The sequence below is a fragment of the Mustela nigripes genome, unplaced genomic scaffold, assembly GCF_022355385.1.
Source record: "Mustela nigripes isolate SB6536 unplaced genomic scaffold, MUSNIG.SB6536 HiC_scaffold_75, whole genome shotgun sequence".
In the NCBI taxonomy this organism is placed as follows: domain Eukaryota; kingdom Metazoa; phylum Chordata; class Mammalia; order Carnivora; family Mustelidae; genus Mustela; species Mustela nigripes.
Genome location: NW_026739490.1, coordinates 2,566,305 through 2,588,329, shown reverse-complemented (window position 1 = coordinate 2,588,329; position 22,025 = coordinate 2,566,305). Strand labels below are relative to the sequence as shown.

At 43.3% G+C, this 22,025-nt stretch overlaps 1 protein-coding gene across 7 annotated transcripts in view; it reads left to right on the top strand.

The window, feature by feature from the left end:
- LOC132008174 (shieldin complex subunit 1-like) overlaps positions 1–19,223 on the top strand; it is an 84,021-nt gene extending 64,798 nt beyond the window's left edge. For 4 of the 7 annotated variants that reach the window (XM_059386591.1, XM_059386590.1, XM_059386593.1 and 1 more), the window contains exon 3: positions 18,294–19,223. In XM_059386591.1, the coding sequence (XP_059242574.1) occupies positions 18,294–18,736 (443 nt within the window). In that variant the 3' untranslated portion in view covers positions 18,737–19,223. Of the gene's footprint in view, positions 1–2,308; positions 2,471–6,546; positions 6,909–18,293 lie in introns of those variants that run through there. The other 3 variants (XR_009401554.1, XR_009401555.1, XM_059386594.1) reach the window with 3 other exon arrangements.
- The last annotated feature ends 2,802 nt before the right edge of the window (positions 19,224–22,025 follow it).

Genomic DNA, 22,025 nt, shown 5'->3' with positions numbered 1-22,025 from the left:
GCTTGGAGTTGTTGAGGCTGTATGCTCATCAAAAATGGAGTAGATGCCTGTGATACTAAATTGACTTTTTAATTATTATAGATTTAATGACATCCCTCTGCCATGCACTTAATCTTCAGCAAATATTTACCCTTCCCAAACTGGCAGATTTGCAGTTTATAATTTGTCATGTCAAATGAAGCATTTCTCTTTCCCCTGTCCCTAGAAGGATCGCTTTTCAAAATTACAGTTTTTTAAGAATAGCTGACATATTCCCCTTTCTGAAGAACTTTCAACATTTCCATCCTGTGATTTGGAACTGACTCTTCTCACTCCTGTCAACCTTAGTCTGTATTTATTGATCTATCTATTTTAGATACATTAATGTTTTTATTCTGTTATCTAGGTCATTTGCATAGAGAGAGATGGGTGGGTGGGGGAGTGGATGGATGGATGGATGGATGGGTGGGTGGGTGGGTGGATGGAGATAAATGGACAGACCTAACTGTATTAAAGATGTGTGGAGATATAGTTTCAGATAACAGAGGATACATCACAAGCTTTAGTCACATGGTTTCCAGTTGATAAGAGCTATGTAATAGCTTTCTGAGCAGAAGCTAAATAACCATCATTCTATTACATCCAACATAGTTTCCCAGAATTTTTGAGGAAAATGGAATTAGTTAGATATTCCATTAGAAAGTCCTAAAATAACTTCAGGATACTTGTAAATATTCTTTTAATTTGTACCATGGAACTAGTGTGAGGAGCTGGAGTTGGAGGTAGTTGTTGAAGGCTGGGTGTGGATATCTTTGGTCACTGGTGATAGGACATTTTCAACAACCCTCCCTGGCAATACTTGAGAACACCTTCCAACCCAAAATTTAAATGGTTAAGTAAATTAATATATTTCTGAATTATGAAGATGAGAAACTGAGATTTAAAATTCTAGAGGTGATGTCAGGATTAATGAGTATAGCTGATATGAACATGGAAGTTTGTACATCAAGACCTGGAGACCTCACACCCATGAGCTTGCCTGTGCCCTGTACTGTTATTCTCTTATTTGCCTTCATAGTGTTTAAGGCCATGCTTCCTGAGTTTCAGTCCTGACCTTGCCACTTACTAGCTGTGTGTCTTCGACCAAGTTTCATAATCTGTGCCTCAAGTTAATTATCTGTGAGTCTATCAGTGAGCTCACTCTATGCCTAGCCCAACCTCCTCTTCTTAGAATGGAATTTCCCATTTTTGGAATATTTCATCGCTAGAGTTCTGGATGTGAATTAGATCTGCTAATCAAATGCATTCCCATAACCATTCAGATTCAGACCTAGGTTATGTGGGAAGCGAGTTGGGCATGGGACATTCATTTTTAACTGGGGTGGATAATGTCCAAGACAGCATGGTCTGGAACCAGCAACTGATGGCTTTCAGATTCAACAGGAGCTTCCTGATTGGGAAGTTTCCAGATTGCAGCAGAAGCTGTGTTAACTTGGAGCAGCACCTGTGGCAGCAGCTTCCTAATTGTTTAGGTTTCAAATAATGAAGAGCCTGAGCCCCTTTGGCTGATTTGGGGAGTAATCCCTCAAAGCTCAGCCTAGAGTCTTTTGAGAGCCTAGGGCTCTCCCAACAGCAAGGTGTACTGTGGTATACTTCTAACCATCTCTCTCTCTTCTTCGAGTAGCCAAAGTCATTTATGTCGGCCTTACCTAAATATCAAGAGCAGTCCACTTAGCTTGTAGATTTGTTGATAGAGTTAATGAGGTAAAGCATTTACAGTGCTTAGAACATCTGGCATGCTTTTTCTTTTTTAAAATATGCTTCGGACTCTTTCTGACCCTAGTCAATTATACACCTACAACCATGAATAACACATATTTATTAGTTTGTTGGTTCATTCACGTATTCATTTGTTCATTCATACATTCATTCATATATTCATTGAAACAGATATTTGCTGAATGTTTAGAATGTTTATTCTAATCAAGAGATGTTCCTGCTGTCCTAGGGTAATGGCTACAACCTAAGTGAACATTAGAACCATCTGGGAAGGTTTTTTTAAAACCTTAATGTCTGGGCGCCTGGGTGGCTCAAATGGTTAAGCACCTGCTTTCAATTCAGATCATGATCCCAGGATCCTAGATTCGTGTCCCGCATCGGGGGGCCTGCTTCTCCCTTTGCCTTTTTCTCTCTCTCTCATGAATAAATAACTAAAATTAAAAAAAAAAAAAAAACCTTAATTTTTATGCAACATCTAGGACTTACCGAAGACAGGGAGTGTGTATGTGTAGATATTTTCTTTCTCTCTTTCTTTCTTTCTTTTTTTCAGAGAGAGTGTGTGCCTGCACACCTGGGGAATGGGGGAGGGGCAGAGAGAGGGAAAGAATTCCCAGGAGACTCCACGCTGGGTGCAGAGCGCAACAGGGGAGCAATTCATGATCCCGAAATCAAGAGTTGAACACCCAACCAACTGAGCCACCCAGGCACGCCTGTAGGTATTTTCTTAATTGAGATACTATTTTGATACAATGTGTTACGGCTTGGTGGATTTTTACATTATGTATACACCCAGTTAACCACTATCCAGATCGAGATACAGAGAAACAAAAAATGTGCATGAAAGATTTATCGTGTGCATGGGTTTTGGGAGTGCTTTTCTTAGAAGCTAAAGTTTCAAATGCATTTGAGATTTTGCTACTCAGAACTCAAAAAAAAAAAAAAAAATGTAGTCCTCTGGAATAACCAGTATAATCAGGTTACTTTTTCTTTTTTTCTTTTTCATACTCCCCTACAAATTTGTGTCCCCTTCTAGATTTATGGAAGAAAATGATTTCATTTACATGTGAAATGAAATTAAGGAGGACCTTAGGTAACAGAAAATTGCAAAATAGCTATAAAGCACTAAATGTTACCAGTAGTAACTTTGTGAGTCAAAACCTCTGTCTCTGTTTATCCTGTGATTGGCATAGTTTATTGACTATGAGAAAGTTCAACTGCTTTCTTAAAACTAAGCTATAGAGCTGCTTTTGTGTGATCTCTTCAAAGAGAGTGAATATCATGAGTGAAAAATTAATTATTTTCCTTTTTTTCAAAATAGGGTTTGGAACCAATGACTGCATAATTAGTATTGCTAGGCTGAGGCCACCAGAGCAACAGGCATTAGCTGAGTTAGGAAGATAAACTTGGTAATTATTTGAAAAGCAAATGGAAATAGTTGATTGCAGAGAGAGAAAATGTCATCTGCAAAACAAAACATTGAGAGCATCTACATTTTTTATAAAAGCAATGAGAACAACTTTGATGTTGAATTATTTTGCATAATGGCTCATTACAGAATGAAACTTTCGACACAAAATGTACGGTGGACACTTTTAAGTTGGTCACATGTGAGTTGGAATCAAAGTGTAACACTGGGACCCTGTTTGAAGGAGAACTGCTCCATATTAGGGAATTAAACAGATTCACATCACCAAAGGAATAGAAAACATGAAAATTCTCTGTGGCTCATTTCTCTGCCTTCAGGCAAACCCTCCATAAATTAATCTAGGTATTGTTCATTTTGGGTGTTCTTAAAGAATGAACTTTGGACTGGGGCGGAGGGGTGGGGGGGTGGGAAGCAATCTGGCTATGACAATTATTTTTGTGTTGATCTGACCAGGGAAGAGAATTATCTCCTCACCATTTTCTGAGTGGTCATAGGTTGGCAGTTAGGTCTGTTAGAACTTGCTTGAAGGTATTATTCCACAGCCTTCTTTTCTTTCTTTCCTTTTTTTTTTTTTTTTTTAAGATTTTATTCATTGATTGACAGAAAGCAAGCACACAAGCAGGGGGAACAGCAGGGAGAAGGAAAGGAGGCTCCCCACTGAGCAAGGAGCCTGATTCAGGACTCAATCCCAGGACCCTAAGATCATGATATGAACTGAAGGCAGACACTTAACGAGCTGAGCCACCCAGGCTCCCCTACTCCCCCACCTTCTTGCTTCTATTGTTACTGTCCAGACATCAACGGTCAACTGAATTGTCATTCATTTATGGGGAATCTGTCTTTTTTTACTGGGTGGTTGAGGAATTTTTATTTTTCCTTTTGATAATCTACAGTTTTATCTCATGCTTAGCAACTGGGGTTCTTTTTATTTATCCTGCTTGCAGAACATGGTGATTGCTAAATGTGAGGATTCATGCTTTCATCAGTTCTAGGAAATTTCTACCCATTAACTCATTGTGCATTGCCTTTTCCCCATTCCCTCTCTTATGTCTTTCTGAAATTCCAATTAGATGCACGTGGGACCGTTTCACTTTGACTTACATATCTCTTCATTATTTTGTTTGGGTTTCTCCATCTCTTTGTCTGTCTGTGCTAAATTCTGAATAGTATCTTTAAATCTGATTTCTATTTTCTAATTCTCTTTCCAGTGGTGTTTAACCTTCTGTTTGACCCACCTACAGTGGTATAAATACCTAGTATCATAATTTTCCATTTTTCTAAGTTATTTTTGTTTCTTTTTTCTGATTCACTGATTTATTTTTGAAGACTCTTGTTCCTAACTCAGACTTTTCTATTTCTTATTTCTGTAACATATTAAACATACTTGTTTTATATTCTGTGACCATTGACTAGTATCTAAAGTTTCTGTGAGATTTATTCTGGGACTGGCTCCATTGCCTCATTTCAGTGTGCATTTTGTGACTGTTGTTTTTTTGTGAGCTCCTGCTCACTGGAATTTTATGTACAGGGTTTCTTTTGACATTTGAGTGAAGGTACATTCCTCTAAAGAGAATTTGCCTTCGCTTTCTCTAAACAAATAAGGACACATTACTCTGGAACCAGCCTGAAATAAATTCCTGGCTGGGGGTTTTCAGACCATAAAAATAGTCTTAATTCAGGCCACAAACACAGGTAAGGTCAGGCTCATAGTTGAATCTCCCCAGGAATGCTTCTTTTTTTTCTCTCTCTACTCAGGGCCAAAGCAAAGACAAACAAGTTTTCTTACTAGGACCCTTGGCAAGGCATTTTTTTTCTCTAGTTCATCTTGAGGGTGTAACTTCGGGGCTCTCAGCTTTATACAGTGACCTTCTTTCAATCCCCCCATCTTGCCCAATGCTAGACTCTATGTCCTGAAGCCTGAGTGCCAGTAAAGTTGATTTGCCAGATTCTGACACCAGCTCAAGGTTCATTTACCTCTTGGAATATCCATTGTGATTTTGCTTTTGGTCTCTAAGGATTCCTCTTCCTTTATTCCTACTCAGTTGTGCATTTTAGAAGATTAAAAAAAAAAATTTACCCAGAATTTGTAGATGTTTGTCAACAAGGATTTTCATAATATCTTGCCCATCACATTTTTTTGTTGTTGTTGAAAATATATAACTATCTCTGCATTCCTACTAGAGGTGTCCTTATCAAGCTAGAAATTCAATTCCATATTTGCCCCCACTACCAGCCCTTAATAATTCATGTTGGAAACATTTTCAATACAAATACTTCCTAAACACCTCATGTCTCATATTTTCTGCCTCTCCATCAGCCCCAGCTTTTATTTCTTTGCCGTCTCTAAGGTCTTTCTCTGCATAGGTTGTATTATATTTGTTGTTTTTATTATCTAATTAATTAATTATTTAATTTAAAAAAATTTTAAAGGTTTTATTTATTTATTTGACAGAGAGAGATTACAAGTCAGCAGAGAGGCAGGCAGAAAGAGAGGAAGAAGCAGGCTCTCTGCTGAGCAGAGAGCCTGATGTGGGCCTCAATCCCAGGACCCTGAGATCATGACCCAAGCCGAAGGCAGAGGCTTAACCCACTGAGCCACCCAAGCGCCCTTATTATTTATTTTTTGAAAAGGATTTTATTTATTTATTTGACAGAGAGAAGCACAAACAGCAGAGGCAGAGGGAGAGGGAGAAGCAGGCTTCTCTCTGAGCAGGGAGCCAGATGCGGGACTCCATCCCAGGACACTGGGATCATGACCCGAGCAGAAGGCAGATTCCCATATTTGTTGTTTTTAAATGTTTATGGCTTTCCCCCAGTTTCTGAGCTCTCTATATTTTCTGATGTTTTCTCCAGAAAAGAAGGCTCATAGCTTTGCCCTTCTTCAGAGTCAGCTACAAGTTGGGGAGGGCAGGGAGAGAGGGAAATATTCACTCCCTTGGCACTCTTCTTAGTGTATTTCTCAGTCTTTATCTTGCCTTTTAAAATCTAACTCAGCACTACAGCTCTGACTCTGTCAGCAGTCATTCTGTGAACATAGATCTTCTCTGCCTAATTTCTGCCTAATTTCCCAGTCTCTTTGTTTGTTTGTTTGTTTGATGCAGTCTGTTTCTCCTTCTGCGGGGTATTTACTAACCTCAGCTTTTCCCTGAAGCTCTGCCCTTGATTCATAGGTTCCATCAAATAGGAAACCACCACCGCCATTAGGTCCTACAGGTTGAGTCATTTCAATCCCACCCACAGGCTAGTGGATGTGTCAGGGGACAGCTGGAGGGCCCCACCAGCCTGGGCTTCTGTGTTTGACACTCCCACACACCGAGGGACCTGCTGTTTCCACCCACGCTGGGATCATGTTTGCTTTGCAGAGCTTGCACTTGGGACCTCTCCGGAGTCAGTCCTAACCGTGAGATGGGTGATGTTTACCATGGTTTGCCCCATCAGCTCTGATGCCAGGATGGGGCAGCAGCTGTCGGTCAAGACGATGTCGGGTACGACGCGGGCTTACCTGGACTTTCCCTGTGATACGTGTCTATCCCTGCATGTAGATACACGAGAGCATTTACACTTCACTCTTAAAATCCTCGGGTGTAAATGACAAATGCCTTCATATTTATATGTAACATCACTGCTGCTGGGGCTGCTCTATGATAATAATGACAAAGTAGCTATTATTTATTAAGTGTGAACTGTGTGCTAGGCTTTATGCTAATAAAGCATTTAATTCTTACAACTATCCACGAGGTATGGATCATTATTATTACCATCCTCATTTTACGGAGGAGGATGTGAAGATTCAGAGATGTCAAGTGACTCGCCCCAGGTCACATAGCCCAGAAGCAGACACGTAGGCGCTCAAACCTGAGCCTTCTAAACCCCAGTCCATGCTCGCAATGCTCGCAAGCAAGTCATCTATCAGGACAGAAATACTCAGATTTCTGATCTGTGCTTATGAGCTGTTTTACAGAAGCTAGAACTTAAACCCACATTAGCTCTGCCCTATAAAGTACACTTCTGAAAGCATATAGTACCACACTGCCTGCCATTGCACAGAACTGGTTTTAGAATTCCTTTGTAAGAACAACTTCAGAACTAGTGTGTGGAATGTAAGAAAAGCAATCTCTTTTTGGAGATGAACTTTGCTTTTTACCTCATTCCATGTTACCCTGCTTGATCACTGACATTATTGATCAACTTTTACTCCTAATGCCTTTTGACAGTTTCCAAAAAGGTAATTCTGTCCTCCAAGGGTGGAGATTTGCCACCAATGAGGATGTCCAGGAGAAGCTTCCAGGAGGAGTGGAAACACTTCCTGAGAGGTTCCAGCATGTTCTCAGTGATGTCAGCATTTTGAATACAAGAGCTGGGCCTCCTGGGGTGGGTGGTTACTTTGAAGGGGGAGAGCTCAGCTATATCTTTGCCTTCTGGCACGTTCCTTAAAATTCAACCTGTTACTTCACAGATGGACCTAAGGTCGGATCTGATGTGGAGTCAAGGCTGTTTACACAAATATGCATCTAATGAAAACCCTGCTGTGTGTAGGAAAGCATCCGACTTTCCTTGCCTGTCAGTCTCAGCAAGTCTGCTGATGTCAACATGGGAACTGGCTTTGTTTTGATAAGGGCTCTGTTCTGTTCCTCTTTATCTCTAAAAATTAGGAAATATTGACTTGTGGATTTGGACAGATGGTGAGTAGGCCCCTGTTCCTCTTAAAGAAAAAAGAATCCGTTTTCTGCTTCCCCAGCAAAGGGAGATGAGCATTCTGCTAAATATGTCTCCAGCAACACCTCAAGCATCATTTTTAAAGTCTTATTTTTTTTCTTACAGTGAAGGTTAAGGTTAAAGTTTCAAGCCTCATCTTAATTAGCTGCTCACATTGAACTTAATTATGCTGAAGTAAACAATCGTATTCAAAATAGCAACGTTGCCATAGCAACCTAGACCAGAATCGTTTGATTTTCTTTTCTGCCCCTGATTGTGCCTTACTATCTAGGCCATGATATGAAATAAATCTGCTGAAATATCCCATGTAAAATGAGATTTTAAAAGGCATTTAGCAGGGGGAAAACATTTTTAAATGATTGCTTTAAGTGTTGCAGGGAAGCTCCTGATTCCCAATTGCTCCTGAAGGAGATTCTGTCTCAGGTTCTCTGGTCTGAGAGCCTCCCCTCTTGTCCCCTGTTGGGGTTCTGAATGCAGAACCGACCAAGAGCTATGCCCCAAAACCTGGACTGGCTCAGGGGATCCAAGTTCTTGTTCCAGCTCCAGCTCCAGCCCTCAGACTCTGGTCCTGAAAGTGCAAGAGCTGAACCAGCAAATCCCCCATGGCTTTTCTAGCTGCAAAGGGGTCAGGTTCTGATCCTTTAATTTGGTTACTGCTTAACAACCTGCAAAAGGAAGCTGTTTTAAATCAAGCCTCGGCTAAACCTTAATCTCCTTCTAAAGAAGAGAATGGTATTAAGCATTTTTAGGATCCAGGCCTGTGATTCCTCGGCTTTTACCAAAATCATCTAGGGAGAACACCCCTGCCTGGCTCATCACAGCCAAAGTAGTCCTAATTATGGCAAATGTGAGCCACATGAAGAGTATTTTAAGGAAGAAAATTAATAAGCAGGTTAGCCTTGTCCGTGGTCTCACCACAGCCTCTCATGAAGTGATTCTGGAGACTTGGTCTTTGTCTCAATTTTCTTGTCTGCAAAATGAGACTCAGTGAGCCGGCTATTGGCCCTGCCCCTGGGTCCGCCTTGGCGTGTGACTTTTTCACTGAATGGAGTAGAGACACAGTATCACATTTTGGAGGTGATAAACTGATACTGCGAAGGTTGTCTTACTTGAGAAGATTTGCCATTAAAAGGAAAACAAACTCCGATCGAGGTCTTTTATCCAGCCTCAGCCTGGGATAATCTAGTCATGACCTCAGGTGCAGAGAAGTCAAAGACCGTGTTTTCTCTGTACTTCATCTTGTATGCCATTAAAAAGAAGATAGAAGAAAAGACAAAGTCCAATAGAGAAAGGGTAAAGAAGATGAATGTTTCACAGTATAGGAAGCACAAGTCGCCGCCAGGTGACTGGAGACAGGTCTGGAGAGCAGCTCGGCCACTTTGAGTGAGGAGGGAAATGTGACCCCAAGTAAGGAGACATATTGGATACACCCAACAGTGTCAGAGAGTTCGGCAAAGCTGTGGAGAAACAGGGTAACCCAGATCCTGCTGGTGGGAGTGCCCCAGCCACTTTGGAAAGTGATTTGGCAGGTTCTAGTGAAACTGAAAACGCACATTCCTTTCGACTCAGCAGTTCCACGACTAGATATAATTCTAGAGCAAGTACACCAGGAAGTAGGTATGGGGGGAGGGGTCACTGAAGCCTCATTTGTGACAGGGATAAGTTAGACACAGCCCACATGGCCATCCCAAGAGAATGAAATGGACGAAAAATAGTGAGGTATGTTCTTATAATACTCTAAAGCAGACTCATATATCAACAATGGCAGGAAGGAAAAAATCATAAAGTGGAGTGAGAAAAAGCAAAACTTCGTATATGGAAAATAAAATGAAAATGACCATCACCCAAAGCAACATGGTGTTGCTTAGGGATACATAACATATGTCAGGTATAAAAATGGGCTGGAAAGGGCGCCTGGCGAGCTCCGTGGGGAGAGTGCGTGACTTTTGATATTGGGGTTGTGACTTCGAGGCCCACATTGGGTATAGAGATTATTCAAAAATAAACTCTTTAAGAACAAAGACATAAATAAATGGCCTGGAATGAATGAATTTCTGTGTAGAAGTGGTCAACTTTAATTAAAATATTTACTTCTTTTTTTGTTGTTTTGTTTTTATTTTAATGCCAGTGTAGTGAACATACAGTGTTAGATTAGTTTTAGGTGAACAATAGAGTGATTCAACACATCTGGTTCTCATTACAACAAGCACACTGCTTAATCCCCATCACCTGTTTCACTCATCCCTAAAATGTTTACTTCTTTTTTTTTTTTAAAGATTTATTTATTTATTTGTCAGGGAGAGAGAGAGACAGCAGGCAGAAGGAAAAGCAGACTCCCCACTGAGCAGGGAGCTGGATGCAGGACTCAATCCCACGACCCGGAGATCATGACCCGAGCCAAAGGCAGACAGACTGTTAACTGACTGAGCCACCCAGGATCCCCAGTGTTTACTTCTTAATAAGAAAAAAAGACTTGAAGCAAATATGACAATGGTAACTGTCCGTTTAGAGTGGTGTGAACTTGGATATTCTATTTCTTTGTATTCAGAACATTTTAGTTTCCTAAGAAAATATAAAATGCCCAGGTACGAGTAAGATAGCTTACCAATCAGACGGCAGAGATCAGTCAGCCTTATTAATTGCCACGGGCACTTAATTTTAGGGCTGTTCACCGATCGCACATATTTTTGGTTTTTTCCAGCGTTCATTTTCATTCTCAGCAGTTGCCTTGTAGAGGACCCTAGCTTCTGCCCGGTGCATCTGTTCACCATTAGGAGGAAGGGTGACAGCATATGCCACCTCCCCTCTGGGTGATTCATCAGGATTAGCTCTCGGATATAAACAAGTCCTGACTCAGACTGCAGTTTCAAACGCACCGGACCAGACCACCCGTCCTTTGAAGTGTGGATTTGGATTAAATAGCTTGATATCTGCGTCCTGCCCCCACCCCTTTATGAGTCTGTGGGGCTTGTCCTTTAAAGGAACAGTTGCAAATTCCAAATTGTACAAGCCGCAGATGGTAGGGTTGCTATGGGGCAAAAGGAAGCGTAAGCTTACTGATTTTTTTGGTCATTAATTTTAGGCTATGAAAGAGACAGAAAGTAAGGTATCTTAGAACTCCAGTGCTGGTGTTAACTGCACCGTGGTGGAAAGTCATACGAGACCAGAAAGCAGAATCACAGTGAGTTACTGATGGGATATAGTGAATTGAGTCCCTTTGCTTTCAGGGCAGAAACCAAACAGTTTTTGGACAATAAGGGGGTAGGAGAAAGGACTGCTGTGAAAAGAAAGGGAAGGGAAGGAGAATTGTCCTGGAGGACAGCAGAGCAGAAAGTTTAGGAAAAAAATAAAAGTGTGTGGACATCTTATTATTTAGCCCACAGAATGGGATTATCTCTGGCATCAAAACTCAGCCCTTGGGACATAGGGATGTATGGCAGGAACTTCTATGTGGTGGCTGTATCATGATGCATATGTGTGTGTGTATATATATATATATATATACACACATGTCTATATATATATTACGAATCGTGGGATCCAGGGCCCTTTTGGGAGTGAAAGAGTGTGCTATTAATCATTAATTGAGACAACAGCCATAAACCTGGGTTGTCCTGGGCAAACTTCCCAATCACCTTAGGGAGCACTGGTAACCCTAGTAATCATGCACCTTTACATCTTTATTTGAAAATGAAACTCATCAAGTAAAATAAAACATCAAAAGGTTTTCAATGTATCTATCTCAGGCCAGCACTGCTTTAGGCCCTGGGGGTTGGGGGGGGGGGGGACAGCTGGCATCCAGACAAACAAATGCCATAAGCAGGAGAAGATAGACAATAAACAAACAAATCATGCATTAGTAGATGCTGCTATGTTTACTTAGAAATGTAAGGCAGAGAAGGGACACAAGGACAGTCAGGGCCTAAATGAGTGAGGGAAATGCAATTTTAAGTTGTGTGCTCAGCAGTTGCTGAGCAAGACTGAAGGATCAGAAGACTGAATGATACTTTCTTCCTCCCACAGCAGGAGAATTTTCATCCTCATTCTTTGTTTAAATATTTTATTTGTTTGTCAGAGAGAGAGTGCGCACAAGCAGGGGGAGTGGCAGGCAGAGGGAGAAGCAAGCTCCCCTCTGAGCAGGGAGCCGGACAAGGGACGCGATCGCAGGACCCTGGGATCATGACCTGAACCCAAGGCAGACGCTTGGCCAGGTGCCCCGATCTTTATTCTTTCCCAGAATTAGGCTTGGCCATATGAATTAACATTAGCCAGTGATATGTGCACTGACATGACGGGGCTTTCCCAGTCACTGCCTGCTCCCCTGGGTTCTTTACCTTCTGCCGCAGGCACTAAGCAATGTTGAGGTGGTGGCTGGCCCACTGGCCTGGGTTCCAGGGTAACGGACAAGCCCACACAGATCTACTGGTATGACACAGAGCTAGAAGTAGTGAGAAACAATCCTTTATTATTTTAAGCCCCTGAGATTTGGCCCATGCTTGTTACGTAGCTGATCCTGACCGATACAGGAGCTCTCACAGAGAAGCTAACGTCTGAACCGAGACCTGAGGAGGAGAGGGAACCAACCAGTCATGCAGATAAAGTGGAGAAAGCATGTTCCACGCAGAGGAACAGCAGGTGCCGAGGTTCTGAGGAGGAGGCCTGCAAGGGTCAGAAGAGAAGCCAGTTCCCGAGGCCACGATGCAGAGGTGTTGCCGCAGTCCGACTTCCGTGCAGCCGGTGGGGCTGGAGGTAGAGGACTGAATCTTGTTCATCCCGAGAACCTGTTCACTCCTTTTTTCTTCCGCAGGGTATGGAGTGGAGTGGCAGAAGTAAGAGGAGCAGAAGAGGGTAGGAAGGAAAAAAAGGTCTGGGCAGGGAGATGCAGCCTACAGAGCAGGGCTCCAGATCCACAGGCAAGAGCCCTTACTGTTTGAAGAACGATGCCGTCACCCACAGAGCGAGCCTGCGGGCCTCGGAAGTCTGCTGTCATAAAGGAGAGGAGACTGTGCTAATCTGTGACCATTAATGACTAGGACATGCCGCCTCCCCCACTCACTTTGTTCTTCCTACACACATGACTTTCTCAGAGCCACACAGAACCCGAGGAGCCTCCAACAGACAGACCAAGGCAGCAGGGCCACACGTGGGCGTGCACCGCACACCGCCCTGAGGAAAGGGGCAGCGTTCCCTTTGAGGCAATGTAAAAGGAGACTGTATGAGCCACAATGCCTTATTTCCTTAAATCCTGATCGTTCTCTTCTTTTATTAAATCTTTGATTTCTTTCGGCTCAGTGCAGCCTTGAAACCCCAGATCCTCCCAATTAGCAATCGTGAGTAAAAGAAAGTGAACAAATAAGGCAGAGTGGGCGGGCATTGAGGCTGGGGAGACAGAATGCTAAATATCAAATCCATTTAGGAAAAACTTGTTAAAGTTGAAAGCTAAAATGTTTCACAGAGATAAAATCCTGCTGCGCAGTTATCAACCACAGACGTAGCCATGGAAGATTCTCTACAAGAAACCCCCATTAAACATACGGGTTTCTAAAGGCTAATGGCGTCTTACAGAATGCAACCGTTAATCTCAAATCCTCCGTGCTCATTGACTGCCTGAACAAACTACCATCCATAAGTCCTAAAGATATAAAAAGACTTCTAGGTTTGTAAGAATCCCAAACATCTGTATGTCAGCTGTTTTCTCTCCGGCCGAAAGGTAATTTAACCAACAGGTGCTCTGGTAGATAGGTGACCTTGAAACAATGCATGCAAAAGCATGGTCATACCCAGCGCCATCCTCCTGCCTTTCTTCTTGTCGATTCCTAAAGAAATTCTATTCGTGATGGAAGCAAATTGGGATCAAAAGGGAAATTCTACTCAATTTAGACAATGCCACAATCATTGGGACCGGGGCGCTTGCTGAGAAAAATAAAATGTGCTCAACGTCTGAGAGGGGAGGAATGCATGGTACAAATGGGTGCCAGAAAAAAGGTGCCTTGGGAGCCCAAAACAAAGCAATATATTACAGTGCAGCAGGATTCAGCATTCACTTCCTGCTCTTCCCAGAAATCATCATTTGAGCCACTGTTCCTCTCAAGGGGTAAGAGGCATTATGGGCATTTTGGGGAGGATGAGTCTTTGTTGTATGGGATCGTCCTGTGCCTTCTAGGCCACTTACCTCCTTGACCCCACTCACCCAATACAAGTAGCACTTTCCAATCACTGACACAAAAACATCCCCAGACTCTCCCTAGAGTAGACATTACTGTCCCAAGTTGAGAGCCCTACAAGTCTGGGCTATGTTAATGTAAAAATAAGGTACAGTCTGAACTTGGCTGTGAGGATGCAGGAACTGACTGAGTTATCCAAGATCACCGTGCTGTCCGTCCGCATATAGGTGTATCAGGAAAAGAAAAGCGATTGACTCTATTTGCTGGCAAAGAAATCCCAGATGTCAGAAAGGCCGCAACAGCCACATGATTAGAGAGATAGCTTTGTTCTTGGTAGTAAAGCAAGTTTTAAAAGGAAATCAAAGACAGTAATGAGCTGGGGACAGTGTTCAAAAGAACTGACGTAGTAAATAACTCAACCCATGTTGTCATTTTCTTCTGGAAAAGGGAAGGAGGGTTTCTTTGAAGATGAGTTGCTTTCTGCTTGATGTTTACATGAAAAACAGAGGAGACAAGCCCATGTTTTAGGCTCATTGGGTTCAAATCAAAGTTATTGACCAGTTCCTTAGCAAGTTCTGTTGTGCTATTAGGAGAGCTCTGTGTCAATGGCTGCCCCAGCTTTCTCAGGGTCACTGCCAAGGACCTTCTTTCTCCCTTCCACTCTTCCCATTGACACTTCTCAGCCCGTCTTCCTGTCCCTTCCCTTTTCTTCCCTTCCCTTATGTCCCCAGGACCAGATCATCTTTGGGGAAGAAAGTGGGGAAGGACAGCTCACCCTGCCATCGTGGGACCCCTGGCCCGGCCCCTTCTCCCCTTGGCTCTGTAATAGCCACTACCATTTGTTAGACAGGACTGTTGGCCAAGCCCTGGATGAAGGCTCTTTTTTCGTTTTTCTTAATATTAAAGTAGGCCGCCAAAGGAAGTCTTAATGATTATTCCTCCAGAGGTTCGTTTTCATGATTTTTTTCTTGCGAGAATCCCAAACGCACAGAAAACTTGCAAGTACAACACAAAGAACTTTCTTTCCCCCAACGAATTGTTTAAGAGTAAGTTGCCAGCATGATGCCCACCACCCTGATTTTCCTATGAACGAGGAGATAACCATAACCGAGCGAAACTTGCAAAATCGGGAAGTTTAACCGGGTACATTCTTACCATCTAATCCTCAGCCCCCAGTCAGGTGATCCCAGAAATGTTCTCTATAGCAAAGAGATCCAGGTGAAAATCATATGTTGTGTTAAACTGTCATGTCTCTTTGGTGCCCTTCAGTGTGGAACAGCCTTCCTCACTTTTCTCTTGGGTCTCATGACCTTGGCACATCTGAAGAGTACAGGCCAGTCATTTTACAGAATGTCCCTCAATTTGGTTTTGTCTGTCACTTCCCCAAAATTGGGTTTAGGTGATGCAGCGTTGGTGTGACTATCAGAGAAGTGGCTGGGGTCTTCATGTTGTGTCTGGTCAAGTGTCAACAGGATTTCGGTTGGTCCCATCATTTAGGTCACTTGATTGAGGTGATATGTGCCAGGTTTCTCCACGATGAAGTTATTCTTTTTCCATTTGTAACTGATAAGTATTTTAGGGGGAAGTACTCTGAGACTGCGAATACCCTGTTCCTCAGCAAACTTTCAATTACTTTATGAATTCATGGTTTTCTGTTTTAGTGAACGGTCTGTCATTCATTATTCTCATTATTGATTTTGATGCTCAAGTTGTTCCAGATGCGGCCAGCTGACCCCTTTCGAGCTGACCTCTGCTCTCCCCTTGACAAGCCCCCATCGGTATTTGAGCATTCTAGAACAAAGTACCCATCATGTACTTTCCTATAACCACCTTGGAATCAGCCATTCTTCAAGGTGGCTAAGTGCATTGTTGTTGGGCTACCTGTACGGTGGGCCCGTGAATGTCTGTCCATGTGTGGGCCTACCTGTGTCTCCTACCATGTGTGTCCATATCCTTGGATGCTTTGGATTATCTACTTCTCTGTTCCTTGTCCAACCACAGAAGTTCTTGAAGAGAGACCATTTACTGACACTACTGTAGATGAGAAAGCAAAAGCTCAGCAAGGTAGTATGCTGTCTAGCTGATAACAAGACTAGAGGCAAAACCCCAAATCCCTTCTCCTTTAGTAAAACCACCGGCTGTAGCACACAACTTTTCATCATTAGCAAGTACAAATATTTTTTTTTAAAGATTTTATTTATTTATTTGACAGAGAGAAATCACAAGTAGGCAGAGAGGCAGGCAGAGAGAGATAGAGAGGAGGAAGCAGGCTCCCTGCTGAGCAGAGAGCCCGATGCGGGACTCGATCCCAGGACCCTGAGATCATGACCTGAGCCGAAGGCAGCGGCTTAACCACTGAGCCACCCAGGCGCCCTTATGATAGCTACTGATTGAGTTGGTGGGGGTGAGGGGTGTGTGTGTGGAATTAAAGGTAGTAATTTATTAAAGCTTATATCAGAGCAGAAAAGGAAAATATAATATTTTGATTTGAAGTATAAAATGTTAAAGAATAAAATGTATAAGAAATTCTGCAAATGTATAAGAATTCTGCAAATTATTTGTGTGGAATGTTTTCCTTTGTTTCAGAAGAGCTCAGAGATTCCTGTGTTAAGAATTAGGGTTCCTGGGGCACTTGGGTGGCTCAGTGGGTTAAGTCTCTGCCTTCGTCTCAGGTCGTGGTCTCAGGGTCCTGGGATCGAGCCCTACATTGGGCTCTCTGCTCGGTGGAGAGCCTGCTTCCCCCCCTCTCTCTGCCTGCCTCTCTGCCTACTTGTGCTCTCTCCCTCTCTCTCTCTCAAATAAATAAATAAAAGGTTTAAAAAAAAAAAAAAGAATTATGGTTCCCAGAGAAGTACAGAAAGTGAGATCAGGGACTAGGGTTTGACTCCAATTCTGGCTTCATATTGTCTATTCTTAAGTCACTTAGTTTGTGACTCTTTTACAAATCACAAAGGTGGTGATTTTAATTGAGAGATAAAGAGTCTATAGGATTACTGTAGGGAATAGAGAAAGACAATGTCTGAACTGTATAAATACCCAGCACTGTCTACATTAGGGGTCTTTACTGCATTTGTGCCCTGGATCCCGCTGGCATCTGGTTTAAGATTTTATTTAAATTCTAGTTAGTTAACATATATTGTATTACTAGTTTCAGGGGTAGAATCTAGTGATTCATCACTTGCCTTGAACACCTAGTGCTCATTCCATCACATATCTGTCACCCACTTAATGCCCATCACCCAATTACTGCATCTCCCCCCACCTCCCCTCCGGCAACCCTCTGCTTGGTCCCTATAGTTAAGAGTCTTTAATATATGCTTTGTAAATGAATGCTTAAATGATAAGATCTAGTATCAGGACTAATAACAGCAGTAATTTCAAAGCACCGTATCTTAGTTTCCTTGGATCGCCATAACAAAATACCATAGACTGGGTGGCCTAAACAACAGAAGTTTATTTTCTCAGAGTTCTAGAGACCAGAAGTCTGAGATCACAGTGCTGGTATGGCTGGGTTCCAGGAAGGGCTTCCGGGCCTCAAGAAGGCCACCTTTTCCTTGTGGGCTCTCCAGGCCCTCCCCCAGTTCCTGCACATGGACGGAGAGAGAGAAAGAGCGAGATCTCTTCCTCTTTTTATAAAGCCACCACTGCTATCAGATTTGGCTTCTACCCTTACAACTTCATTTAACCCTAATAACCTCCTAAAAGCCCCATCTCCAAATATAGTCACATTAGGCAGCAGGGCTTAACATATGAATTTTGGAGAACCACAGTTCAGGCCATAGCATAGTGACAGGCATAAATGATATTTAAAAATGTCTTCTGCAGACTATGGGTGATATGAAAATAGCTGTGAGCTGTTGGTAACAAAGTCATAGGCACTGCTGCTAATAGGTTTGTTGCCTACATTATGGGAGGACATGCTTAATTTCTGGAAGAGGTTAGTGAAAATAAAGATGTGATTTTGATCCCCATCCAAATTCACACCTACCCTGAACTTCTATGCAAAGACCATAGATGAAGAACTCCTGGAACATACAAATCAGATGTTCTTGTTCTGAGCAAACAAGTGGCATAACCCTAGGATAGTGGGAATCAATTCTGAAATCAGCTAATTGTGCCCATTATCAGTCACCCAAGAGAGTAGTAGGTGTGGTGAATTGAAGAGACATTGTCTGTTTTTGGCTTTTTAAAATATGTGTTTGAGTATTGGAATGTGTTTTATCTTGCAGACACCGGTAACCTAAGTACCGAACAAAATGATTCCTGGACCTCTGAGAACTTCTGGCTTGACCCTTGTGTGAAGGGTCAGACGGAGACCACAGCAGAGGACAATGGGCTTCGGAAATCCCTGGATAGGTTCTATGAAATGTTTGGCCATCCCCAGCCAGCCGCTAGAAATCCACTCTCTGCATCAGTCTGCCAGTGCCTGACTCAGAAAATCAATGAACTGAAGGGCCAGGAGAACCAAAAGTATGCCCTTCGCAGTTTCCAGATGGCCCGGGTCATCTTCAACCGGGATGGCTGTGCGGTCTTACGGAGGCATTCCAAGGACGCCCACTTCTACCCACAGGAAGAAGGAAGTGTGTCTCTGGATGATGAAAAGCCAACCCCGGGACTTTCAAAAGACGTCATTCGTTTCCTCTTGAAGCAGAACGTGATGAAAGCTCTCTAAGATGCCCCCAGTGGTAAGGGCACGCAGCGTGCAGGATGGCCCCATGGCCTGTGCTGTCAGTGCCTCCCCCATTGCCCCTCTGGCCTATCTGGCCAATCCTGTGGCTCCAGCCGCCCCCCCCCCCCGGCCCCCCATGAGTTGATGATACCAGAGCCACTTCAGCCCGCATGGAGAGCCAGCAGTGTTTGTGGGTTGGAGAGCCTCTCTGTTCACGCCACCTCTCACCCCACCCTACCACTCCCTTTGACTTAAGGCCCAGACTGTCTGGCTGGGGAGCCCAAAAGCACAGCTTCCTTTGCCCAAGGAAGGAAGAAAATCATCTGCGGCATAACATACTCTCCAGAGCTCCCTTCTGGATCAAACCAAGACTTGGGCTTCCCGGGAAATCATGCCTTGCTCAGCCTCTTCTGTCTCCCTGTCCTCCTTCTCCTGTTCACCTACTGGTGTCTCCTGGGAGCCTTTCCTTAATAAAGCTCTTGCACCTGAATCCTTGACTCGGAGTCTACTTCTGGGAGAACCCAACCCGAGAGACGGGTTTTTTTTTATTAGATGTGGGTTTTTTTGAAAGCTTTAAATCTCTACACGGAATTAAGTACAAGAATCAGACCAAGCTGTAAAACAGAGGCCATGTGATTGAGATTGTATTTCTCCAAATAATATAAAGATTTAAATACAGTTTAAGATGGATCACATGTTAATCATAATGTCTCTCCAAAGCCAGAGTTCCCGGTTTTATAATACGAACAGGGTGTGGAAGGAGCATTTGGACCCTCTAAAATAAGAGCTAATACCTGCAAATTGGGAAAAAAAAAAAAAAAGGTGTGGCGGGGGGTGCTCCTGTGTGGCTCAATGGGTTGAAGCCTCTGCCTTCAGCTCAGGTCATGATCTCAGGGTCCTGGGATCAAGACCGGCATCGGGCTCTCTGCTCAGCGGGGACCCTGCTTCCCTGCCTCTCTCTGCCTGCCTCTCTGCCTACATGTGATCTCTGTCAAATAAATAAATAAAATCTTTAAAGAAAAAAGAAAAGAAAGGCTCTTTGTCTTTACCAGATTGCCAATGTGGAAGGTGTGAAGAAAACAAATGGGCACCACGTACTGAAGTCTGTGGAAGCTCCATCAGGCCGTGCCGTGCTGCTGAGATGTGGCCTTGGCCGTTGGTGGAGGAAGAGGAAAAGGGATCCTTTGCCCAAGTGGATTCCTCCCTGTCATTGTGGCCTTGTGCCTGCCCACTCTCAGCACCCTCTGTCACCCTCAGAACAGTTGGCCCCTCACCCCTGCCCTGTCCTTGCTGTGCCAGGGAGAGGCTTTAAATAGCTAGTGCTGGCTTGTGCTGGCAGATGCTCTGCTCCGTGGCCGTGTCCTGAACCCCCCGTTCGAGACTTGGGGGGTAGAATGACATCACCTGGCACCAAGCTCTCTGAAGCTGCCATTGGAGGCCTCATGCCAATCCCTGCCTTGACAGCCCTTCCCAAACATGACATTGACGGAAGGAGGTCTGTCGTTCGTGTGGGGGAGAACAAGAGAAGCTGGCAACCCTGTGCAGTTAAGATTCTGAGAAACCTGAGGTGAAAGTTGGTTGGCCAAAGATTCCAGAAACTTGCCAGAAAGTGGATTTTGCAAATAGATCGGCTTTCAAGTGTCCATGAAGAGTGAGGGAGCCCTCTCAGGCAGGTCTCTTGGTGACGTTCGGATGGGGAGAGGAGACTTTTAAAGGTCAGGAGTTACATACTGAGGCTTCCAGTTCTGAGATGATCAGAGGTAAGAAACAGCGTTTCACAGAGAAGTGCAGAAACACCACTGGAGGGAGACCCAAATGGGAGAAAATAGGAAAGGAGTAGGTCTTTGAGAGATACTTGAGGGAACAAGACAAGCAATCATGTGAATCTCTCCCACCCAGGCTTCTATTCAACTAACCCCCAGATAATCAGGAAACCAGCCGGACTTAACCATTGAACATGTGCAGGTTGAATTTTAAGGTCGGTAACTTTATTGCTTTTTAGTGTGGGACCCATTAATGGAGGCCTCCAAAGAATGCTGTGGGTTTTAGTATTATTCAGCCACTGAAAAAAATATTGGAAATTAGTTTCCATGCCCACTAACAGGAGACTGGATTATTTTCTACTGTTCTTAAAGGACAGAAAATGGAAGCTACTTCTGTTTGGCAGAGAGATTTTAGTATCAGTGATTTTATAACCTTTTTTATTCTGGGTGCTAAGGGCAGCTCAGCAGGAGGCAGGCTCTGAAACCAGGGAATTTAGAAATGTAAAAGCCAGGATCGCCTTAGGGTTAAAAAAAAAAAAAAAAAAAGATGAAGAAGAAAAAAAAAGAGCATGCAGTGTGTTTGCTTGTATCTGAGTAAGTGCTTGTGACAGGTCAGTACAAGATATTTGATTCCCTGCAATCTCGCTCTCTAATTTGATCTTCATGAGGTTCAAATGGCATTTTCCATTTATCTCTGTTTACCTTTAATAAAGACCAAGAGATAAGGATATTAAGACTCTAGCCTTTGGCATTATCATCTGTTTCTGCCCTACAGATCACTTCACCAAGATCCTACCATCCCGTGAACGTTCTGACTGGCCTGTGATATCCTCTATGGCTCTTTCCAGCAGTCTCCAAGAGGGTAGATTTGCTTGCAGGAACATCAGAACTCTGAAGAACAATTGTTAAGTTTTATGTTTGTATGGCGACTACTCACTTCATTAGTCATTGCTTTGCAAGACCTGTGTGAGTACATGCCGGATCTTAGTACCAGTCATTAGCACAAAACAATACGGAGATACTTGGAAAACTTTTTACTGAATTGTGCTATTCACACAGAGAAGAGTTTCTAAGTGAACCTCCTGATGATTTTCACAACCCAAACCCACCTGTGCACCCAGAATCCGGCTCAAGTGATAGAGATCACTAGTCAACCCAGGTGACTCCCTTCTGAGTGAGGCTTTTCATCTGGAAAACAGATGAGAATAGTTTGCTCAGACCCTTTGTTTCTCAAACTGCCGGTAGTATACTGTAGGCACTACGTGAACAAACAATGTTTATTTTCATTGTTTTCTATTCAGTTTGATATGTTAGAAAATATATAACTATTGCATCTAATCTGTGCTTTTGCAGATAGCACAAAGGATAAGCCTAATATAAATATGGAGACAAACCATAAGAGACTCTTAATCTCGCAGAACAAACTGAGGGTTGCTGGGGGGGGGGAGGTCGGGAGCGGGTGGTGGGGTTATGGGCATTGGGGGTGTGTGTGTGCTGTGGTGAGTGCTGTGAAGTGTGTAAACCTGGCG